Source organism: Carettochelys insculpta, chromosome 29 (genome assembly GCF_033958435.1).
Source record: "Carettochelys insculpta isolate YL-2023 chromosome 29, ASM3395843v1, whole genome shotgun sequence".
Lineage (NCBI taxonomy): Eukaryota > Metazoa > Chordata > Testudines > Carettochelyidae > Carettochelys > Carettochelys insculpta.
This window is the reverse complement of record NC_134165.1, coordinates 6,156,773-6,179,142: the sequence shown is the minus strand read 5'-3', so window position 1 is coordinate 6,179,142 and position 22,370 is coordinate 6,156,773. Positions and strand designations below refer to the sequence as shown.

At 65.0% G+C, this 22,370-nt stretch overlaps 1 protein-coding gene across 1 annotated transcript in view; it reads left to right on the top strand.

Moving 5' to 3' along the window:
- Window positions 1–22,370, top strand: part of CAMSAP3 (calmodulin regulated spectrin associated protein family member 3) — a 32,450-nt gene that overhangs the window by 9,044 nt on the left and 1,036 nt on the right. Inside the window, exons 2-17 of the mRNA XM_074979956.1 lie at window positions 3,995–4,260; window positions 8,441–8,575; window positions 8,851–8,955; window positions 9,668–9,700; window positions 13,617–13,755; window positions 14,086–14,225; window positions 14,760–14,856; window positions 15,311–15,362; window positions 16,059–16,099; window positions 16,629–16,704; window positions 17,059–18,898; window positions 19,981–20,117; window positions 20,289–20,494; window positions 20,891–20,987; window positions 21,220–21,338; window positions 22,143–22,261. Of these exons, the coding sequence (XP_074836057.1) occupies window positions 3,995–4,260; window positions 8,441–8,575; window positions 8,851–8,955; window positions 9,668–9,700; window positions 13,617–13,755; window positions 14,086–14,225; window positions 14,760–14,856; window positions 15,311–15,362; window positions 16,059–16,099; window positions 16,629–16,704; window positions 17,059–18,898; window positions 19,981–20,117; window positions 20,289–20,494; window positions 20,891–20,987; window positions 21,220–21,338; window positions 22,143–22,261 (3,602 nt within the window). The remainder of the gene's footprint in view (window positions 1–3,994; window positions 4,261–8,440; window positions 8,576–8,850; window positions 8,956–9,667; window positions 9,701–13,616; window positions 13,756–14,085; window positions 14,226–14,759; window positions 14,857–15,310; window positions 15,363–16,058; window positions 16,100–16,628; window positions 16,705–17,058; window positions 18,899–19,980; window positions 20,118–20,288; window positions 20,495–20,890; window positions 20,988–21,219; window positions 21,339–22,142; window positions 22,262–22,370) is intronic.

Here is a 22,370-nt window from a genome sequence, read left to right as displayed (position 1 = left end):
CCTGGTGTCAGCCAGGCCCCCACGGTGCAGGAACAGGGCAGCACAACTCAGCCCTGCCCTGCAGCCCCTGCGTGCTTTTCCTGCCAGCTGCTCCTTCTCCCTGTGCCAGGCGGTCACTGCCGTGACTGTCCCGGGCCTGTTCTCCCTCCCTGGGGGCTGCCTTGCCCTGGGACCGTCCCCACTCTGCCCCCTGGGTGGGATCTGCCCATCTGCGACATCAGGAGTCCCGCGGCCCCCTGCTCCCAGCAGCTTTGCCAGGGCCCCTTAATCCCAGTCTGCTCTTTCCTCCTCTCCAGCCTGATGCGCAGCTCCTCGCCTCTGGAGCAGAGCCACCGCTGGGGGACACGAGAAGTGTGGTGGGGCTGAGCCCCGTTGTGCTAAGCCTGGCCCGCGTCACTCCACCCGGGGGCGGGGGGGGGGCTGGGTGTCTGCCTGCCCCCGCCCCGTCCTGGGATCGGGCCGTTCCCAGTGTTGGGCACTGGGGGGGCGGGCAGGGCTTCTCTGCGGTGGAGCCGCTAGTCCCATGCACAGTAGAGACTCCGCTGTCAGGTGATGCTGACTCAGCAGCAGGGGTGGCTCCACCTGTTCCCTCGGGTTGGGGGGGGGCACTTTTCCTGCTCAGGAATGCCCCCCTCCCCCTGCGTGTGGGGGAGGAGCTGGTGTGGAAATCTCTTGTTTCACGTCCTTTCTGCACGGAAAGTGGTGGGAGCAGGGCCCTTCTCCTGCCCTCTGTGCGGGTGGGAGAGGGGGCTGTCCGGGTGTGTGCACCTGCCCCATGCTGCCTTAGTGGGGTCACCACCAGGGAGGGGGCAGAGCTGAGGAGGGAACCTGGGAGTCCAGGCTCCCAGCCTTCTGCTCTAGCCCACTGGATTGCACGTCACTTCTAGCTCCCTGGCTGCCCTCACTGGCTGATGCTGGTGGGAGCGGATGGGCCTGTCTGGATTATTGATCGGTCTCGTTCCCCGAGGTGAGGTTGGTGTCTCCATGCCCAGCCATGACCCCACCTCCTCCAGTAGTCATCTGGGGCTGGGTGCTGGCACAGTGACCCCTGCACCCATCTCCCAGATGCTATGGGGATTCTCTGCCTTGGTGAGCCCCCTCCCTGTTGCTTCCCAGCCGGCAGCCCCCCCACCCCCAAGAAAGGAATGGGGTTAGTGCTGTTCCCCAGCCCCAGGATCTGTTCTGCGGGTGCCTGGGATGGGGCTGGGTGCTGACAACTTGGCTGGGGCTGGGCCAGGAGCAGCCGGCTTAGCCAGTTTCCTTTCCCTTCAATTGCTCCTGCCAGAGGTCATGTTGCAGAGGTGTGAGAGGATCCTGGCACCCCACCTTGCGGGTGATGGTGGTGGGGAACATGGTGTGAGGGGCTGGGGGTGCTTGCGCTGGGAGTGACCGTGGCAGGATGGCTGGGGGTTCCAGGCAGGAGCACCCGGAATGTAGGTGCCCTTAGCGCAAAGACGAACTCTTGAGTGTCGCGTGGGGGGAGAATTGTACCAGCTCCGTGGCCCTCAAGGGGCACCTCAAGTGCCCCCAGTCAGGCAAGGGAGTTCGCATCTGCCTGCCGGAAGGGACACTGCGGGGAAGGGTTAGAGGGGGCAGCAGGCCCTGCTGTTGATGATGGGGACGGAGGCGGGGGGCAGTGCAGGAGCGAGGGTCTGATCCGTGGCAGGGAACTCTTGGCTCTCTCATGGCCAGGGTTCCTTTCCTGAGCGAAACACGTTTTCTTACATGGAGGTGACGCATCACACATCACCTTCCCACTGGTGCACATAACAAACTTGGAGTGGCGGGAGTGGGGCTGAGGGGCTCAGGGCTGGGGCGCAAGGGCTCTAGCTGGGGGTGTGGGCTCTGGGTGGGGAATGTGGAGGGGGATACGGGGGGCTGCAGGCTTGGTGAAGGACTCTGGGCTGGGGGTTGGGGTTCAGGAGAGGTTCGGGCTGTGGGGTGGGGGTGTCGGCATTGGGGTGGGGCTGGAGAGGAGGGCTTGAGGTGCAGGAAGGTTGGTCAGAGCTTGGATGGGGGACTCGCCTTGAGTCCCCCAAGGCTTGGCTTACCTGTGTTGCTTCCTGCTGGGGATGGTGCGGAGGGGCTCAGCCATGGCAGCCTGGTGCCGGTGGCGGGGGGGCCCTCCCTCTCTGCTGGCTGCAGCACCTCCAGGGCTTGGGGATCTTAGCTCCTGAACCCCCCCACATTGAGCTCCAAGATAGCAGCACCCAGAAGGTCAGACATGACCACATGACTGGGGGAGCACAGTCTGATTTCGCTCCCCCCAGCGTAGAGTGGGAGCCTAGGCCAGTGCCAGGCCCTGGGGCTTAGCCCCTCCGGGGGGAGCTTGCTGCTGGGGACCTGGAAAAGCCTGCCTCAGTCCTGGGGGAGCCCACCTAGAGGCGTCTGGGACAGAGACTCGGCTGGCAGTGGGGCAGCTGGAACAGCCCACTAGTGGCATAGCCCCTATGCTGCCAGTGGGGATTCTCCCCTAGTTAGCCAGGGCCCTGGTCTGGCATCGTGGCGAATGGGTTCCACTGAGAGGGGGCGGAGGCCGTGTCCGGAAGGCAGGTGGCATTAGAATGAAGGCTCTTGGGTAGCTGGGAGCTCTGTAGTTAGTTTTGTGCCATGCCCTGCCCACTTCCCGGGGTAAACCGCATGGGCATGGGAGTGGGTTGGCACTGCCGGGGTTAAAGGAGCAGGCAGGCCTGGAGGGGAGGGGGGCCCAATGGCTGTTGCTCACCGCAGGGGTGTGTGTGGGGAAGGAAATGCAGAGTCTGGAGCTGTGCGTGTGTGGGAGCAGTCTGGGGGGAGGGGCTGAACTCTGCTCTTTGGGGGGCATCCTGGGCTTCCAGGGGCCAGCACAGGGATCCTCCAGGGCCAAGGAGCCTCACTGGGCTGCAGTTGAGATCCTCCCAGCTCCATGTCTGGGACGCCATGGCCATGTGGTCTCAGCACAAAGCCAAGCTGGGCCCTGACCCAGCCAGCTCCTCTGGAACCTCTGACTGCCTGGCTCCCGTGCGACAGGGCCCATGTCAGGCCATGGGGACTGGGGTGTGTGTGTGGAGGGGGGGTTGGATTGGGGGGCCCTCACCAGGCCACAGGCACTGGGGGCATGTGAGGGGGGTTGGAATGGGGGGGGGCTCTCATCAGGCCATGGGGACTCGGGGGTGTGGAGGGGCTATGGGCTGTGCAGAGACTGGAAGAGCTGGGTGCCCCAGCGGGCCGGGAAGAGCCCTGGGATCTGGCATAGGGGCAGGGGACAGGGCCCTGCCAGCTGAGATGGCATCAGGGCTGCAGATGGAGAGCGCTGGTGGGCGGGGACCGGGGGGCGCTGGGCTGGGCTGGGCTGGGCTGCCTACAGGCTCTCCTGCCTGCTGTTCGAAGGGAAACTGCAGACCATGGGCGCCCTGCCATTGGAGAGGCTGGCAGGGGCATGAGCGACCTCTTGGGGGCTGCAGAGGGTTGGGATTGCCCCCCGCTCTGGTCTGTCTCATGATGGTTGCTGTGTCCCTGTCTTCCCAACAACCTGCCTGCCCCTCCCCACACCTGGGAAGCCTGTGAGTTCCACCCACCCTGCCCAGCACCCTGGTGGCCCTGGGCGAGGGAGGCAGCGGGGCCATGGCCTGTGGGAGGATGAGCTGGCCCCTGCTTCTCATTCCCACAACGAGTCTGTACAGGCGCCATGTGGGAGGAGGCCGCACTTTTTTGGGAGCTGGGAATGGGGGGGGGCAGGGCTGTGGCTGGGAGGCCCCTCGAGGCTGGGGGTCCCTTTCTGCTGGATTGACTGATGGAAAACCTGTTCCTTTCCCAGGGGCTGTTTTTCTGGGTTGGGCGAGCAGGGGGCTATGGGAATTTGGGGGGGGCAGGCCAGTGAGGCAGTGGTGGTCCAGGGGGCTGTGGGCTGGATCATGGAGGAACTGTGAGGGGCTTTTGGGGGTGGGGGGAGATCTGTGGGGATTCTAGGGAGAGCAAGAGCCCCCGGCTGCTTCTCACCCCCTTCTGCTCGCAGAGAATGTGCCAGAGGAGCTGCGTGACCCCTTCTACACAGACCAGTACGAGCAGGAGCACATCAAGCCACCGGTGACGCGCCTGCTGCTCTCCTCAGACATCTACTGCCGGGTCTGCCGGCAGGTGCTGCCCCCTGATGACGTGGCTGCGCCTGCTCCCAAGGACAACGCTGCCCTGCTGGCGCTGCTGGGGCGCCGTGGTCTGGCCCCCATCTACCAGGACAAGCCTGTCAAGGAGGCTGACCTGCGCCAGAAGCCCATCAAGATGGTGAGGGCCAGGCGGGGATCCCTCCTGGGGACTCGTTCAGAGGTGCAGGTTCCAGGCCAATAAATGAGGCTGGGGGGAGCAGGGGAGCCTGATGACTGGCCTTGCCTGTAGGGTGCCACCCTGTGTGCTGGTGTGTCTGTCCAGGGACCTTTCTCTGCAGCGTGTGGATAGGGACCCATGGCTATGGGGTGCCCAGTTTCAGGAGGGGCCCAGCAGGGCTTTGGCTGGCCTAGGGCAGGAGGGTGCCTGGGGCCCTGGCTGGGTGTTGGATGGTGGAATGGGCAGGTGCCAGGGCAGGGGGTGGGAGCAGACATCTTACGGGGGAGGCGTGAGCCCAGTGCAGGGGAAGGCTGATGGATTTTTTTTAAGTGGGGGAGGGGGCTTGCACCTGCATTGGGCAGGTCTCCCCCTCCCCTTCTCCTGTCAAGCCTGGCTCCCACCTGGCGCTGCAGGTGCTGGGCAGAAGCCTGAGAAGTACTTTGGCTTTGGGGTGGGGCCTTTACAAGCTGGGAGCCCAGCTAGCACTGGCACCACCCTCTCGGGCATGGGTGGGACATGGCCCCCAGGACGCTGCCTGTCTGCAGGCTTGGTGCTGAACTGGGAGCCCTGTCGTCTGTGTCCCTCCTGGGGGGCCTTCTAGTTGGGAGAGGGGTCCTCCCTGCTTCAGGCTGAGCCATGTTGCCAGGTGTCCTGGTGTGAAAGGCAAAGAGGGGCTGGTGCCCTATGTGGGGTTAATCTTGCCTTGCGGGGGGATCCCTTGCCCGAGGGGGTCTGTGAGCCCCGGAGCGCTGAGAAGTCAGGTCACCCTGCTAGGAGCAGCTGCCATCTGGGCTGGTGAGGTCTCAGAGGCTGCGAGTGGTGGTGGGGGTGTCTCGCCAGCCTGGGGAGATGCTAAACCTGCATGTGTGGCGTGGCTGGGGGCCCAGCAGCTGGGGCAGCTCTGCCAGCAAGTGCCCGATGAGATTGTGATGCTGATTTGCTATTAATGCTACTCTGTGATTTGGCTGTAGGGCTCTGGCTCATTCTGGGAGGGGTGTGTGTTATACAGTGTGGGGTGGCTGGTTCAGAGCCTGGGGGGGAGGCGGGGTTGTGCACAGTCCAGTTCCCTGGGCCCCATGCGGCTCTGGGTGGAGGTGGGGGAGTTCTAGCCCCACGGCGGTAGGATGACCAGGTAGCAAGACAGACAGATGGGGGCAGGGGCGTTGGGTGTGTAGGGACAGTCCTGGTATCCAGGGCTTTTTCCTGATAAAATGGGGATGTCTGCTCAGCCTGCGCCCATGAGGAGTGAGGTGTGTCCCTTGTTACTGGGTTAACGATCAGGGGCAGCATCATGTCCTGCCCCCACCCACCCAGTGCCTGTCTCGAGGGCTGCTGCACTGGCATGCTGACTTCAGACGCAGCTGTCCCTGCACCGGGATGGGCGTGTGTGTGTGTGTATTTCACAGCACTGCTGGGAGGTGGGGGCTGGGCTGCAGGGACCTGCCCTGCCCTGATTCCGGCAGTGGGCATCTCTGTGCCTGCTGGGGGAAGCCCTCCCTTGCCCTTTGGGCTGGGGTTCTGGCGGAGGGGGGTCTCCAAGTCCCAACACCAGCTGTTCAGCCCAGCTCCAAGGGGTGTTACCAGGCTAAGAACCTGCTGAGAGTCCCCATCGTGGCTAGTTTAGGCTCTGTGGCTGTTGGGAGGGAAAGTGGCTCCCTCCAATCCCAGCTGCTGTGCCAGGCAGCCTAGCTGGTCCAGGGCCCTGTTCCTTGGCCTGGTTCCCCATGGCCAGTCAGAGCAGCGCCTGGTCACCAGCCCTGGTGGAGCCTGGCCAGGTGCCTGCTGCCAGGGCCTTGGATGTCCATCCCTAAATCCCACAGGGTGGGGGAGCAGACTGTCACCCCCTCCCCTGCTGCATGGCTCAGCCTAGAGAGGCACTGGCTTGTTGGGCCTGGCTGTGGGAGCCAGTCAGTGTCCCCCTAGCCCAGACTGTCCAGGTCCCAGGTGGTGGCTGCTAGCTGAGAAGAGACTCTCATTGGATGGGGGGCTGTTTACACTGGGGGGAGGGAGAGTTCTCCTGCTGGTGAGGAATTGGCTGGGGGTGAGGGTGACTCTGCCTTAAGTAGGTGCGGGGTCTTAGGACCCTTTGAGCATCTCTCCCAGTGAATGGAGCTGCTGCTGTGCTGAAAGCCAGTGGCAGGGAGTTCCACGGGTGACCTGGGGCCCAGCCAGCGTTTCCTTCAGCCGCCCCAAAGCCCTTGCCCCTGCCCCTGCTGGGTCCTGTGCTGGGGGAGGGGTGAACATGTCTTCCTTTCCCATCTTGCTCAGACCTCTCCCCCTCTGGGCCTGGGAAGGCTGAGCTGGCTCAGTGGGCGTTAGCTCCCCTGCCTAACTGGCCTCCCCAGCTTAGCAAAACAAGCCCTGCTTGGCCTGCCTCCCCCAGAAAGACACATGCTCCTTGTGCAGTCGCTGCCTGCTCCCCAGCGCCCTCTCCTGGCACCCTGCGGTTGTGCCCTTGGTAGCTCCTTGCTGCAGGTGTGACACTGCTTCTGCCCCCGGCTCCCTGGATTCCCCCAGGCCTGGGTACTGGGATTCTCCACCCGCCACTGGGAGTTTCTGGATAGGCTCCATCTGACCCACATGCTCTCTGGGGAGCCTGAGTGGCTGGCTGTGTCTGGGATCCAGCCCTGCTGGGGGGGCCCTGCTGTCTGCCCAGAGCAGCTCCCCAGCTCCCAGGAGACTCCTGCCCTCAGGGCCTCTGTAGCACCCAGAGGTGCCCCTGGGGTGGCCTATGGGAGCTGGGATTATGTTAATGATTGGCGAGCTGCTCTGCTGGCTGGGCTGGGGGAGAGCTGGAAGCTCCGGGACCAGGGTTAATCAGGTTAAACATTAGCCGGGATGGGATGCCTGGGGATCTGAGCAGGGATAATTGGCTTGTGGGAGGATCCTATTACCCTCGTCAGGCTGGGGACGAGTGGGCTCCTCTGCTTGAGGTCTGTGGTATTGGTGTGAACCCTGGGACCTGGGAGCCCAGTCCCCCCAGGGCCCTGCCACCCCCTCCCCGCAGGGCTCCAGCTGGCTCATCCAACAGCCCTGAGGTGCTGGGAGCAGCGCAGGCCCATCCTCAGCCTCGCCTGCAGTGGGCTCTGCTTTTGTCATTGGCCCCAGGTTCCCTGTGCTCCAGGGAGGGTGACAGCAGGGGCACCTCTTGGATGGTTCCTGCTGGGGTATGAGGGAGCTGCTTCCACTCTGGGAAATGGGACAGTGGGGGCGTTGCTTAGCCAGACCTGGGAGTGTCCCTCTTGGATCAGGGTGGAGTCACTGGCCCCATATAGAAGAGGGGGAAACTGAGGCACAGAGGCAGAAGGGCTTTGATTCCCTTGCTCTAATCACAGGACCCCCACTCCCCTCAGAGCTGGGTCTGGAACCCAGGCATACTGGTGCCAGTCTGCTGTCACCACTGGCCGCTTCCCCCAGGGTCTAGACTTGTTGGGGTGCCAGGCCCTATGTCTTGCATGGCAGGGCTGGTGCTGCTGTGTCAGGAGTCACATGCAGGCCCTGCCCCAGCAGTGATATCTGGGCTGGGCCTGGCAGCAGTGCCCTGAAAGTCTAGTACGTGCATAGACCCAGACTGGGGGCCATTCAACCTCTCACTCCCCTCTCTTGAACCTACTTGACCCTTGGCATTGAGCTGTCAGAGAGCCCGGCCCCTCTGCAGGCACCTTGAGGTCTGAGGCTATCCTTGGGGCCCTCCCTTTGGCTCTTAGAGAACATCTGCTGTTTGCTCCCTGCCCATGGGCTGGGTGCATGTCCTAGCCTCTGCCTGTGGGGTGAGCTGTGGGGACTGCTAGCCCTGTGGCCAACAATGGGCCTGGTGCAGGGCCTGCTCAGACTTCGAGTCTGTGCTGACTGGATTGGCTGGCCAAGTTGAGCCTGTGGATGTGCTGGTGTTGTGGCCAAGGTCTGCTTCGGTTGGGGTGGGAGGGTAACAATTATGTGATTACCCCAAAGGTGCCTCAGGTAAGAGGAAAGCAGCGGTGGGGTTTTGCGTGCCTCCCCCCATCGACACATCAGGCTCTGCCAGGTCATGTGGGGGTGAGGTTGGCAGTAGGAGAGGACGAGTCTCTGGGCTGGGCCTGGCCGTGGAGTTGAGGTGGTCAGGTGGCCAAGCGCAGTGTCTGATGGTCCCTTTTCCCCACAGGGTGCGCACCTGGCAGTGATCGACTCCCTGATGATGGCCTTTGCTGTGGAATCCACCCTCTCACTGAGCGTCCCTCCTGGCACTGAGCTGGGCGCTAGCTCCTGGGAGCAGAAACTTCTCTGCTGGGTGGACATGGTATGATGGTGGGTTCTTGGGGCTGTTGGGGGAACTGGGAGGGGATCCATGTCCCAGATGTTCCCTACTGTTGGGATGCTGAGGGCACTAGGACACTGGTCTTGGTGGGTGTCCTCTTCTGCCATTGGCAGCAGCCTTCCTGCTACCCTACAGACTCCAGCCTCAGGCTCCTGCTGAGCTGCCCTCTTGCTGCAGCAATGGGGCAGGGAGCTGTCCCCAAGCCTGGGGGCTCTCCCTGCCCCCAGCACAGACTAATCCATCCCTACCTCCCACAGGTGAACCGCAAGCTGCAGGAGAGCACTGAGTGTGAGAGCTCACAGCGTCCAGCCCCGGGCACAGAGGGCCAGCCCCAGGCCCAGCCCCCGACAAGTGGCCCAAAGGTGGGTCCCTCTAGCACGGTGCTGAGGTTGTCTTGGGGGAAGCTTGCATGGGGGCCCTTGAACTTGAAGCAGGGTGAGCGGGCAGGGCCGCTGCACTCTGGCGAGTGGAGTGGTGTGGTGTGATGGAGCCATGACTATTTCTGGAGCTTGGTGGCATTAGCTCCTTCCAGGAGGGGCTGTGGCTGGTCCCTGGAGGTCCTGGGCAAACCTGTCCCCTGGGGAGACCTGTCCAGTCCTGCTCTGCTGGGAAGGGAAGCCTCCACTGTCCATCCTCAAGTCTGCTGCTGGTTGGCCTTTTCTTGGCTGTGCTGTGTGTGTGTTGGGAGGCCAGGGGGCTCCAATGTGCTCTGCCTCTTTGGTGATAATGGATCCCAATCTAGGTGCTGCCCCCATGCGCTTCAGTCCCACCCCATGCTTCCCCTGTCTGGGCAGCGCTCCCCGTCCCCTGGTGCTGCCCTGGTGGCTGCTGGGTACACAAAGGGTGGCCCCTTGCCTGGGGATGAGCAAAGACACGGGTATTCATACACCCCTCCTGCACTCAGGACAGGAGCCCCCTCCCACTGCTGGGCATGCACTCTGCCCTCTCCTGCTGCAGTGCTGCCCTAGGCAGCTGGCATGGCTGCCCGTGGGCCATAGAGGTTCGCTGTGTGACTCTTCTCTTCTGCGTCTCTCTCTCCTCCTTCCTGTGGCCTTTCTCCTTCCTCCTCGTCAGGGTCCCACGAGGTGGTACTGGAAACTGGTTCCTGTAAGTGGGTGGTTTATTTACTCTCCCCTCCCCCGAGCCGACTGACGGCCGGGGCCATGTCCTGCCAGCGCTGCTGGGCGGGCAGGTGGCTTTGAGTCTGCATGCCAGGAGATACCTCCACCCCTGAGCAAAGGATGCTGGGACACCAGGGCAGTGTGGGAAGTATGGTCCCTATGGGGATGGAGGGGGAAGGTGGCAGGCCCCAGGGCACTGTGGGAAGGGTGATGCCTGTGGGGTGGAGGGGGAAGGTGGCAGGCCCCAGGGCACTGTGGGAAGGGTGATGCCCGTGGGGGGGGAGGCGGGGGAGGGGGAAGGTGGCAGGCCCCAGGGCACTGTGGGAAGGGTGAAGCCTGTGGGGGGGGAGGGGGGGGAGGGGGAAGGTGGCAGGCCCCAGGGCACTGTGGGAAGGGTGAAGCCTGTGGGCGGGAGGGGGAGGGGAGGGGGAAGGTGGCAGGCCCCAGGGCACTGTGGGAAGGGTGATGCCTGTGGGGAGGGAGGCGGGGGAGGGGGAAGGTGGCAGGCCCCAGGGCACTGTGGGAAGGGTGATGCCTGTGGGGAGGGAGGCGGGGGAGGGGGAAGGTGGCAGGCCCCAGGGCACTGTGGGAAGGGTGATGCCCGTGGGGGGGGAGGCGGGGGAGGGGGAAGGTGGCAGGCCCCAGGGCACTGTGGGAAGGGTGAAGCCTGTGGGGGGGGAGGGGGGGGAGGGGGAAGGTGGCAGGCCCCAGGGCACTGTGGGAAGGGTGAAGCCTGTGGGCGGGAGGGGGAGGGGAGGGGGAAGGTGGCAGGCCCCAGGGCACTGTGGGAAGGGTGATGCCTGTGGGGAGGGAGGCGGGGGAGGGGGAAGGTGGCAGGCCCCAGGGCACTGTGGGAAGGGTGATGCCTGTGGGGAGGGAGGCGGGGGAGGGGGAAGGTGGCAGGCCCCAGGGCACTGTGGGAAGGGTGATGCCTGTGGGGAGGGAGGCGGGGGAGGGGGAAGGTGGCAGGCCCCAGGGCACTGTGGGAAGGGTGATGCCTGTGGGGAGGGAGGCGGGGGAGGGGGAAGGTGGCAGGCCCCAGGGCACTGTGGGAAGGGTGAAGCCTGTGGGCAGGAGGCGGGGGGAGGGGGAAGGTGGCAGGCCCCAGGGCACTGTGGGAAGGGTGATGCCTGTGGGGAGGGAGGCGGGGGAGGGGGAAGGTGGCAGGCCCCAGGGCACTGTGGGAAGGGTGATGCCTGTGGGCGGGGGAGGGGGAAGGTGGCAGGCCCCAGGGCACTGTGGGAAGGGTGATGCCTGTTGTGGGCAGTGGTAGTTGGGGGTGTGGGGTGTGTGGCCCCAGAGTCTCAAGGGAAGCTGACTGCTGTGAGGAGGCCTTTTCTTCTGGGGGAGGAGAGTCGGGTGGGGGTTTCTCAGGGGTGACCCAGGCTTAGAGCTGGGCCCAGAGCCGAAGATGCCCTGTCGGGCCCCGTTGTGAGGGATCTCTGCTGGGGTGGGGTGCGTGTTGCTAAAGGCCAACCAGTCATGGTAATGCATCCCAGCATCCTTTGCTCTCCACTCCCCCTACCTCCCATGCACCCCCTTCTTCAGTCTCTTAGCTTCTTACACACAGGTCTGTGGCATCTGCCCTGCTGGGGGGGGGCCGGGGGGACACTTCCTCCCAGAGGCTGGAAAGTGAGGGGCTGTGCTTGGTGCTTGCAACGGCCAGGATCTGTGGGGCTGGGGCAGGTGTGTCAGAGGGGGGTGCCCGGGACTGTCCAGCCCGTGGCACCCGAACCCATTCTGTCTCTGCACTGGGGAGAGCCGGGTTCAGTAACGAGCTAAGAGACCCAGGAGTGGGGGAGTCAGACAGCCAATCAACAGCAGCATGCTGCTCACATGACACCTCTTCCTCCACCTCCTTTCTGTTTGGTTGCTCTTCCCCCCTCCTCTCCCAGGGTTAGGGTCCCTGGTGCTCTGGGGTCCGGCTTGAGCAGGAGGCTGCACCCCCCAGGGTTAGGTTAGAACTAGGTTTGAAGGGCACCCCAGAGTGGAGTTAGACTGGGGATGGTGGGGGGCATCCGTGCAATGACGCTGGCTGCGCGCTAGGAGAGAGCAGCTCTGGGGCAGGCTCAGGGACTCCCCTCCCCGAGGCGAGGGCTGTAGAGTGGCGCCCCCCACAGGCCTGGCCAGGCAGCGGCTCCCTCCCTGCGGCACTCTCTCCTGCAGCCGCTGGGCCCCCGCATTGACCAGGCTTTCTCTTTCCTTTGCTGTTGCATCCAGCATGCCATCGCTTTTTGTTTGAAGGAGTCGGGGAGTAAACCTCCTGTGGTAACGTATCACTCAGTGCCTGTGCCCCTGCTGCGCCCGCTCCTGCGTGCCCACCAGACCCAGGGGGGCTCACGGCCCCAGCCCTTGCCCAAGGGGCTGGTTATTCTTCCTGCAATGCTGCTGCCCCTGTGCTGCCTAGGCTGGGGGGTTGGGACATGCACTGACAGCTACAGGGCATCGCTGGCTATAAGGCAGAGGGGTCATTTCCTCCAGATCCTGGCTGGCACCTTTGACTTTTCATAGCTCCTATGCCTGACTCCACAGGGAACAAGAGGCCCATGGAACAGTGTGTGCTAAGGCAGCTTGCCCCCAAAGGTGCCCCTGGGGGGCTTTTGTACAGGCCTAGTGTCAGAGCCATCTAGTGGTTACAGCCTGCTTGGTGGCCAAGAGCCAGCATCTCACCAGTGGCCCCCCCACCCCCCGCATTTTCTGAGGGGCCTGGGTTTGATTCCCCCTGCTAGCATACGTCCCGATATGCTCCCTCACCCCAGGCTGGATGTGGGGTGGCCCTGGAGGAGCTGCCCCATGCTGGAGCCAGGCTGAAGTGTCCTCCTGCCGGGGAACTGAGAGTCCTGTGGTTCTTTGTCACTGTAAAGGAGCAGCACAGGACAGACAGGCACCCCTCATTCTTGGTGCGGGAGTCTGGTCTGAGGGCGATTGAGCTGCTGCTGGGACCAGACCACTCCCCATCGCTCTCATCCCTTGGAGTCTGGGCCTTGGCCTGTTGCAGGAGGCAGGGATTCGTCTTAGTGTTGTCAGGGGGGACGGCTCTGCCCCCGCCCCCAGGCCCTGCCAGGGGCTCATTGCAAGAGGAATAACATGGAATCCCACAACCTCTTTTTGCCCCCCTTTTTCACGGCTCTTGAGGCTGTCTGGCTGTGTGGCCTGCTGGCCGTCTGTCTCTGGATGTGCATCTCTCCGGCTGTAGCTGTGCGTGCCTGCCCTGCTTGGCTCTGTGTGCCCATCCCTGCGCTGGGCTGCTGGCTGTTGTCTGTCTCTTGTGCTCGACTGGCAAGTGCTGCCGTGACCCCAGGACAGGACAGGAAGGGGAGTCCTGTTTGCCCAGCTGGGGCCTCTCAGTGCAGGGGGGTCTGGCCCAGAGCAGGGGCTTCTAGCTTGTCTTTCCTGCTTCCTCCCCTTTTGCCAGGCCTGTGGGGCAATAGGGCAGCCCTAGACTGAGGGGCAGGGCTTCTGCATTGAGCTGCCCCCAAACTCCTTCCTCCCCATGGTGGGCAGAGAGGGTGCTGTGCTCTGGAAGGGGCCTCCCCAGGTCCCAGCTCATCCTGGCTGCTCTGCCCTGTGGGACCCCAGCCACAGCCCCCCTGCCCTGAGGGAGCCTGGTCCTGGCAGCATGAAGCCTGTTCCTGATGCCCCATGGTGGGGGAACCTATGTTAGACTTTTCTCCCTGGGGGGCTGGGGACACGGGCGAGAGGAGCCCAAGGCTGGGGGTGAATGGGACACGGGGGGTCTGCAGAGCCATAGAGATTCCTGGGGGGCAGGACGGGGGATGGGGCACTAGGTAGTTAGGGCCCTGACCTGTAGAGCTGAGCAGCATATGGGGCTGCTGGCTTTGCTGTGGGACAGGCCCCCCATCTCCTGACGTTCACCCACCCCCCGTCTCTGCTGCGGGCAGATCCGCTACCGGAAGGACAAGGCGCTGCCCAAACAGACGCCCTGCTTCCCGCCTGTCGCTAGCATGAAGGACCTGGCCAACGGTGGGGCCATCGCCGCCACCATCCACTATTACTGCCCTGAGGTGGTGCGCCTGGAGGGTGAGTGCGGGCAGGGGGCCTGGGAGGGGGAGCGGGGCCGTGGGCAGGGAGCCTGGGAAGCGTACCTGTGAGGTAGAGCTGGGGGTGGGGTGAGGTGGGGGTGCCCCGCTGGGTGGGGCAGGAATGAGGGGAGGGAGGGGGGTGAGCATGCTGGGCAGCGGGAGCCTGTGGGGTGGGGCACATGAGCCAGGGTGGGGGCTGGGGGTGGGGCAGGGGTGGGCCAGGCAATGGGAGCTGGGGCTGGGGCACATGAGCTAGGGTGGGAGCCGGGGGTTGGGCGGGGTGGGCCAGGCCGGGAGCCTGGGACAGCTCTGACTGCCCTCCCTGCAGACGTGTGCCTGAAGGAGACCATGTCCGTGGCCGACAGCCTGTACAACCTGCAGCTCATCCAGGAGTTCTGCACTAAGTACCTAGGTGGCTGCTGCCCCCTGGCACTGGAGGACTTGCTCTATGTGCCCCCGGTGCTGAGGGTGAGTGGGGGGCAGGGGGCAGAGCCAGGTGCCCCCTGCATAGGAGCCCAAGGGAGACTTGCCTGGATGGTGGGGTGGGGGATGGACTGGGGCTTGTTGTCCCCCTGCTGGGGTGGGAGCTTGGGGCCTTTGCCCTGCCAGTGGCAGGGGGAGCCCAGCTCAGGACACTGCCCCATCCTGGAGCAAACTCTGGAGGTGGGAGGCTCCGCCCAGCTTGCTCACTGGCTGCGGCCTGCCCGGGCCTGCGCCCCTGCTCCCATTCCCGCAGGAGGTGCGCATTAGCCTGCCCGGCCCTTACCCAGCCTGGCTGGTGCCTTCGGCTGCTCTAATTGAGCTCTGCAGCCTGGCACGAAGAGCCCCTCTGGGATGTGCCTGCGACCAGCACCCCCGAGTCCTGCTGTGCTCACCAGCGCCTTGTTCTGGGGGGCAGCTGCTCCCCCAGCCGCCTGCATGTGCTGGGGGGTGGCTAGGGAGTGCTGGGGTGTCAGCCCTTTGGAGCATGTCAGCAGCTGTTCTGCCCCCCGCCCCCCCCAGCAGATCAACATCGGAGTGTTCCTGGCTGAGCTCTTCCTGTGCTTCGAGGTGCTCAAGCCGGCCTTCGTTCGCCCCAAGGAGCTGGGGGCACTCAAAGGTACCAGGCCCCGTCAGTCCCATTGGGGGCCAGGGAGTGAGTTCTCTTCTGCAGCCAGCGCCCTGGAGAAAGCTGTCTGACTCCCTGGCTCGTGCCAGACGCCTGGTCACAGATGGGTGCAGGGACTGGGGTGCCCTGTCAGAGGGGGACCTCTCCTGTGCTGCAACCCAGGCAGGGGACAGTCATGCTGACTGACTGCTCTAGGGGTGCGTGTGGGGTCACTGTATCCCCAGCCGGGGGGGCCACCTTGCCCCGACTGCTCCTACACAAGGTCAGGCTGGGGGAGGCGTGGGAGTGGGGCATGCTGGGAGCTGGCTCAGCCCAGTCCCAAGACAGCCCGTGTCGGCACAGCCCTTGGAAGGACCTTGGCAGCTGCTCAGGTCGGGGGCAGCGGCATGGCTGGGGCGGGCGCGGGCTGTGGCTGGGGGAGACTTACGCTCTGCCTGCCTCCCAGAGCCGCCTGCCACAAGTGATGCCCTGACGCCCGGCAGCGGGAACAGCAACAGGTGAGTCTCAGCAGCCTGGCAGGGTGGGCAGCTCCCTAGGGGCTGGTGAGGGAGGGGGTCAGGTCTGTGACTGTGGGGGGTGGTAGGGGGAGTTGGGGGGGTTCTTTGGGGCACCCCCTGGGCTGTGGCACCTGGACAGGAACAGCTCTGAGCCACCCGCTGCCATTGGCTCCAGGGACAGCTAGTGTACGGTGGCTGGGGAGGAGGCGGGGGGGGGGGGGGGGGGCGGGATTTTGGCAGGGTGGGGCTGGGGGGAATTTCTGCTGCATGTTTCCCTTCCTGGGAGGAGGAGGAAGGTCAGATGACCCCCTCCCCCGCCCAACACTGATTGCTGCTTGAGTTCCCTTACCCTGGGTCTCTGCTCACAGGGTATTGGCCCCAGGTAGCTGTGCGGGTCCCTGGCTGAGATCCAGGAGTCCTGGCTCCCACTTGCTGCTCTAACCACTAGCCCACACTCCAGTCCAGCGCAGAAATTGGATGAAATTAATTTGTAAAATCCAATGGCGCCCGGCTGGGTTTTGCCACTTCCAGGCTGTGACGCAGGCAAAGCTTCCCCGGGTGGTGCCTGCCCATGACATCCCCAGAGCTATGCCTGCCTGTGGGCTGCTGCTCAGCCCTCTCCTCTGGGGCTGGGTGGCGCTGGGCGGAAAGGAAGGGCCTGAGCAGCCTCACACGCTGTCCGTCTCTCTCTTGCAGTGGTTCCCCAGCGTTCAGCTTCCTGCACCCGCTCCTGCCAGGTGGGCAGCCGCAATCCCCGCTCAGAGCTTTGCTGGGGGAGGTGCCCTGCTCTCTGTGAGGGGGGGGGGTCGGGAAAGGCTCCAGCTGTTACCGGGGTTGGGGTGGGGGTGGGGGGTCACGCCTAGTGTGAACTTAGCTGGTGAGTCTCATTCCTCTGACAGATGCCGGCTGCCTGGGAGGACCCCAGCTAGGAGCTCCTGCCCCCATGGAAGGGAGCAGAAATAGGGGCGGGTCTCCAAAGCCCACCCAGCTTGTTCTGGCCTTGAACCCTTCAAGGGGGCATCCAGGCCCCTGTGCTGGCCCATCGTAATGCTCCCTGCCCCAAGCCAGCCTGGAGGGGGCTGGAGCAGCTCTGACTCCATTTGGGGTCCCAGGAGTGGATCTGTTGTGCGTTTGGGGGGTGGGGGAGAGGGTGAGTGGCAGGATGAGGTCACAGATGGGGTAGATCGGAGTATTCTGGGAGGTCCCTGTGGGGTGTTTGGGGCTGTCAGAGGCGAGGTTGGGCGTGACTGTATCTCTGTGCCCCAGGCTCCATGCACCACTCTACCTCAATGTCCCACGTGGAGGGCGGCTTTGGTAAAGCCTGGAGTAAGAAACAGCTGAGGTGAGGCAGTGAGGGGGCAGTGGGGTCTGGGCTAATTGCTCCTGGGGGCAGGGACCCCCTGGTTCCTTGGGATATCTTCCAGCAGGGGGCTGTGTCGCCTGGGTGTGGGAATTGGGGTGTTGGGCCCAAAGTTCCCTGCTTCCTGTGCACAAGGCAGGAGAAGGGGAGGTGGGACCTTCCCCCAGGGCTGGCACATGTGGGGGGGGCACTGTCCTGTTAAGGGGTGTGGCTTCTTGTGCCACAGTCTGATCCTGGCCCCCTGGTTGTGCTCTGTGCGGGTGGGCGGGGCCGTTTCCCCTCCAGGGTGGGCAGGACCCATCCCTGCCCCGCCCCTCACCCTTCCTCTCCCTGCAGCCACCCGCTGTCGCAGGCTGTGTCCTTCAGTATCCCCTTTGGCCTGGACAGCGATGTGGACATCGTGATGGGGAACCCCGTGGGCATGCTGCGCTCCGTCAGCTCCGACAGCCTGGCACCGGGGCCCGCCCGCTCGCCCGGCCTGCCCCCCGAGGATGCTGCTCAGCAGCTGGCCAAGGACAAGACTCCCAACGGGCTGGTGGCGCCGCACCGGACAGTGCACAAGGTGGCACTGTCAGCCAAGGGGCTTCCGGAGCGCGAGGGCACCCCGGTGGAGAATGGGCTGGCGGACGGCTACCCCGACCTGCCCACCATCGAGGAGGCCCTGCAGATCATCCACAGCAGCGAGCGGCTGCACCCCGAGGGGGCAGCTGACGGCTTCTACCTGCACTCACCAGAGCCCCCCAAGCCCCCCCGGCCGCCGGAGCCCATGCCAGCAATGGCGGTCTACCACTTCCACAGTGGGCCCCCCAACGGGCGTGGTGAGGGCCCCACCCCCCCGGGGGATGGCAGCCTGGACTCGGATGCTGAGGACCCCGCCCGCCCGCCGGGCACCAAAGATGACACCTCGTCGGGCCTGAGCTCCCTGAGCTCCCAGCCCGACAGTGCCGGCTCCTCAGGCCCTGGCGTGCGCATGACCAGCTTTGCCGAGCGGAAGAAGAAGCTGGCGGCCCCCGAGGGCAAGGCCTCACAGAGGAGCACCAGTGAGAGTTCCGAGGTGGGCACTGGGCCCCCTGAGGACAGCCCCGGCCGCAGCCCTGCCCTCAGCTCGGAGATGAGCCAGCTGGGGGCCCGGCTGGAGGAGAAGCGGCGTGCCATTGAGGCTCAGAAGAAGCGTATCGAGGCCATCTTCGCCAAGCACCGCCAGCGCCTGGGCAAGAGCGCCTTCCTGCAGCTCAAGCGGCGCGAGGGCGAGGAGGAGGAGGAGGAGGGCGAGGGGGAGGCCAAGCTGTCGCTGGAAGAGCGGCTGGCCCGGCTGGAGGCGGAGGAAGAGGGGGGCAGCCCCCAGCGAGGGGCTGAAGAGGAGGGCCCAGGCCAGGGCCGCCTGGAAAAGCAGGTGACCTTCTCGCCAGAGATCAAAGGTGCCCCGCTGGACGAGAACCTGGGTGATTACAACCGGGCCGTGGCCAAGCTGAACACGGCGCTGAGCTCCCTGCAGCTGGACATGCAGCGCCTAAGCCAGCAGCAGCAGCGGCTGCTCCAGGAGAAGAAACCCAGCCAGGCCTGGGTCATCCCGGCGCCCAAGGGCCCCGGCCCACGGGCCAGCCGGGAGTTTGTGCCGCCCCGCTCCGTGGAGCTCTCGTCCTCCTCCCCCTCCGCCTCGCCCTCCCGCAAGCCCCCTGCCCCCATTGCGCCCCGCTCACCCCAGCCCACCCCCAAGAAGGCTGCGCCCACCCCCCCCAAGAGCCCCAAGCATGCCCGGCCTGCGGAGCTGAAGCTGCCCCCCCTGATGCGAGTGCTGACTCCCCCCAACAACGTGGACACCCTGCCCCACCTGCGCAAGTTCTCACCCAGCCAGGTGCCCGTGCAGACCCGCTCCTCCATCCACTTCTCGGAGGAGGCCCCTGTGCCGGAGCCGCCACTGGAGTCCCCGGAGCTGGAGAGCCAGGGCAACTTGCGCCCTGGGGCGGTGCAGGGAGGGGCGGGCAGCGCCCGGGTGTCTGGCGATGGCACCAGCGACGTGTCCTCACCGGGCGAGCGGCGGAGCAGCCTCATCGAGATCCCGCTGTCCAGCCTTCAGGCTGAGGAGGGCGATGGGGACGGGGACGACTCTCTGGAGGAGTCGCTGGCCGAGGTGCTGGACACCGACCGGCGGCCTGGCCTGGGCTTCTTCTTCAAGGTGAGAGCTGGGCCCCTGGTGCCCCTCCCATGGCCCAGCGCTGGTGGCCTGCCACAGCCATTCACGTCTGCGCGGAGCCCATCTTGTCTGCAACCTGCGGTCCCATCACAGCCCCTGGCCTGTCTGGGGGGTGGCTAATGGGCTGGGACAACTGCCCTGAGTCAGCCCCTGGGCAGGGATCTGGCCAGCTGGGGGGTTGGGAAGGGCACGTGGGGCTTTTCCCCTCTAGAGGTGCAGCCTCCGCACTGCGGAAAGGGCTGGCTCCATTTGCTGGGTGTCGTCTCCTCTCCCCCAGGCTCCGTGTGAGGAAACCCTGGGGCCAAAGCTGTGGGCACAGAGCTCCCCCAGGGTTGAGTCCTGCTGCTTGGGCCCCAGCCCTGCCTGGCTGTGGCTGAGCTGAGAGGGCAGTGCTGGGGAGGTCACCTCTCAGCCCATGGCCCCATCTACCCGCCGTTATGCTGTGGTGTGGGGGGTGGAGGTAGAGTCCCAGGAGCCGGGCGCCTATGGGTCTGGATGGCTCCGGTGGTGGGCGCGTTGCTCTGCTGATGTGCTGGGGCTGTGCGGGGCCGTTGCAGGGCGTTTCCCTGACCGGGCAGCAGCAGTGCTGCACCCGGCGCCCATGAGCCAGAGCTTGGGGCTGCCTACGATGTGACGCTTGCCCTGGGGAGCACCTTGCTTTGGGCTGGGGCCCAGGGCAGGAGCCCAGCATGCTCCAGGATTGGATGGGAGTCAAGGTGGCATCACTGCTGCTACCGGAGTCCCCCAGCTCCACCTGGCTTTCTGCCTCCCTCCGAAGCAGCACCATGGGGGCTCAGCTTGGTCATGGGCTAGGATGGCTGGGCCCTGCCCTCAGCCATGCAGCTCTCTAAGACCCCAGGGGCTTCGGCTGAGGTCAGTGGAGTTGGTGGGTGGGTGGGTGGGTTTCTGCGGCAAGCCCAGGGGGCTGAGGCCTGGTCTGCCTTAGGGGGACGTGCCCTCCTGTCCAGTGCTGCCCTGTGTTACCAGGGGTGGCGGGTGGCTGCCATCGGCCCATGCCCCATCCTGCGGCCGGCTCTCCACTTAACAGCTCCGTCTCTGCCCAGGACGATGAGCAGCCGGAGGACGAGATGGCCCAGAAGCGGGCCAGCCTGCTGGAGCGCCAGCAGCGGCGCAGTGAGGAGGCGCGGCAGCGGAAGCAGTGGCTGGAGGCTGAGAAGGAGCAGAAGGAGGAGGCAGCCAGGTAGGGGATTGTGTTGGGGAAGGAGCCCCTGTTGCCAGGGCGTTGCCTGGCTGGGCTGGACCACGGTGGGATGCAGGCAGCTGGGGTGGGGCAGCGGGGAGCCCCGCAGGAGGGCCGGCTGGGTGGCGTTGGGCTGGAGCCCCACCCTGATGGCTGCACTCCCTGTGCCAGGCTGCTGGTGGAGGAGGCGAGCCCCCGGCGCGGTGACTTCACACGCCAGGAGTACTTGCGGCGCCACCAGCTGAAGCTTATGGAGGACCTGGACAAAGTGCTGCGGCAGAAGCCCACCACTGTGCGGGCCCTCAAGAAGGGACGGCCCAAGACCGTGTTCTGTGACGACTCGGCCCTGGCCCGCAGCCCGGTCAAGGGGCTCCTTGGTACAGCCGTGGGGGTGGGGCGCAGAGGGTAGCTGCGCTGTGGTTTGGTGGAGGCAGAGGGTGGCTGGGCCCTGCTGCGGTGGGGGGGTGTGGTACAGTGGTGAGCGGGTAGAGGCAGAGGGTGGCTTGTGGACAGTGGAGGGGAGTTTAGAGAAGGGCTCAAGGGGGACACCCCTTGCCCAGCTGGGTCCCACAGTGCTGAGGCCCCTGTGGAAGGGCCTAGGAGCTATGTCTGACTGAACGGGGGTGGGGGTGTCCAGTGTTCCCTCTAATTTTTCCAGCCGTGGGCGGCTGTGCACCATCAGTAGGAATGCAGCCGCCGGCTGGGTGGCTGCCCCGCAGTCAGCTCACAGGGAACACGGGAAGGGTCTGTTTGACTGAGCCCTCTGCCCCCAGGCTCCAGGCTCAGCAAGGTGTACTCCCAGTCCACTCTGTCCCTCTCCACCGTGGCCAATGACCCTGGGAACTCCCTGACTGTCAAGAGACCCTCCAGGTGAGTGGGGAGGAGGTGGCCTGGACCCCAGTGGGGTAGAGAGCCCTGGGTTGGGCTGGGGCCCTTCCTCCCTTTTTTGGGGGTAAAGTCCCCTGGGGGGCAGAGATGGAAGGTTTGGGTGTGACCCCTCCCCCCAGGGAGCTGGGGAGTGTGTGGGGACGGGGGGGGGGGTGTCTGTCTCTCACCTGCATAGAAACTCCTGCTCCATCTCTAACTGCCCCCTTCCCCCCAGAGCTGCCTCTCCCTCGGGCCTGATGTCCCCCAGCCGCCTGCTGGGCAGCCAGAGTCGGGAGCGGGACTGGGAGAACACATCAACTGCCTCATCGCCCGCCTCTGTACCGGAGTACACAGGTGAGATGCCTTGGCTGCCCATTCCCCTCCCTCACCGTCTGCAGGTAAGATCCGGGCTGCCCTCGCTGCCTCGAGCTCCAGCCCTGCCTAGCGGGTGTTAAGGAGCTGCAGGCCCAGGCCCAGGCCCCCCAGCTGTGGAAGCCCCCCAAGGGCGTGGAGGGGACAGGACTCACCATTTTTCCAAGGCAGCTCACACAGCTGCTAGATACCAAACAGTCAAGCTGCACCCATGAGTCCATGAGACAGGTCCTGAGCTCTGCCCCCCTCCCCTGGGTCACAGGGACACCCTGGCATCAAATGGTCAGGTTTAGTAGTCAGCTGGATCCCACCTGGGGGAGTCCAGGGCAGCCCCCAGCAAGGACTGGAACAGCCCAGGGCCTGGCCCAGCTCCCATGTTCAGGTTGTGATACCCTTGGGCCAGTCCCAGGTGGGAGCCCTGGCTCTGTCCAGTGGCCAGCATGCCCCCCCCACCCACCCACCCTCTACAAGCTGGGTCTGTGCTTGGCCCCTCGGCTGAGAGATCCCTGTCCAGTGGGTGCTAAGGATGGGCTGAGGCTAAGCCCTTGATGGCTGCCAGCTCAGTGCCACTTGGCCCCGTCTCTTACCACGCTCCAAGCAGTCCTCCTCCCCTCCGTGCAGAACACAGAGGAAACTGAGGTACGGGGGGCTTCTAAAAAGTTTCCCTTTGTCATAATGGCAGAAGTATCCTGTCCCCCAGGCAGCACAGTGCACTGCATAGACCATGTGCTGTGTCCCCCTCCTCCCTCCCTGGCTCTAGCTCTAACCCTCACTCCCCCCCGGCAGGGCCCAAGCTGTACAAGGAGCCAAGTGCCAAGTCCAACAAGCACATCATCCACAATGCACTTTCCCACTGCTGCCTGGCCGGCCGGGTCAATGAGCCCCACAAGAACAAGATCCTGGAGGTGAGCGTGCAGGGGTGGGAGGGTGGGCGGACAGGCCTGACTCCTTGTGCAGGGTGGGGGTGTGAGCTCTGCTGGGGTGGGGTAGGGAGGGGCCCCAGCTCTAACCCCT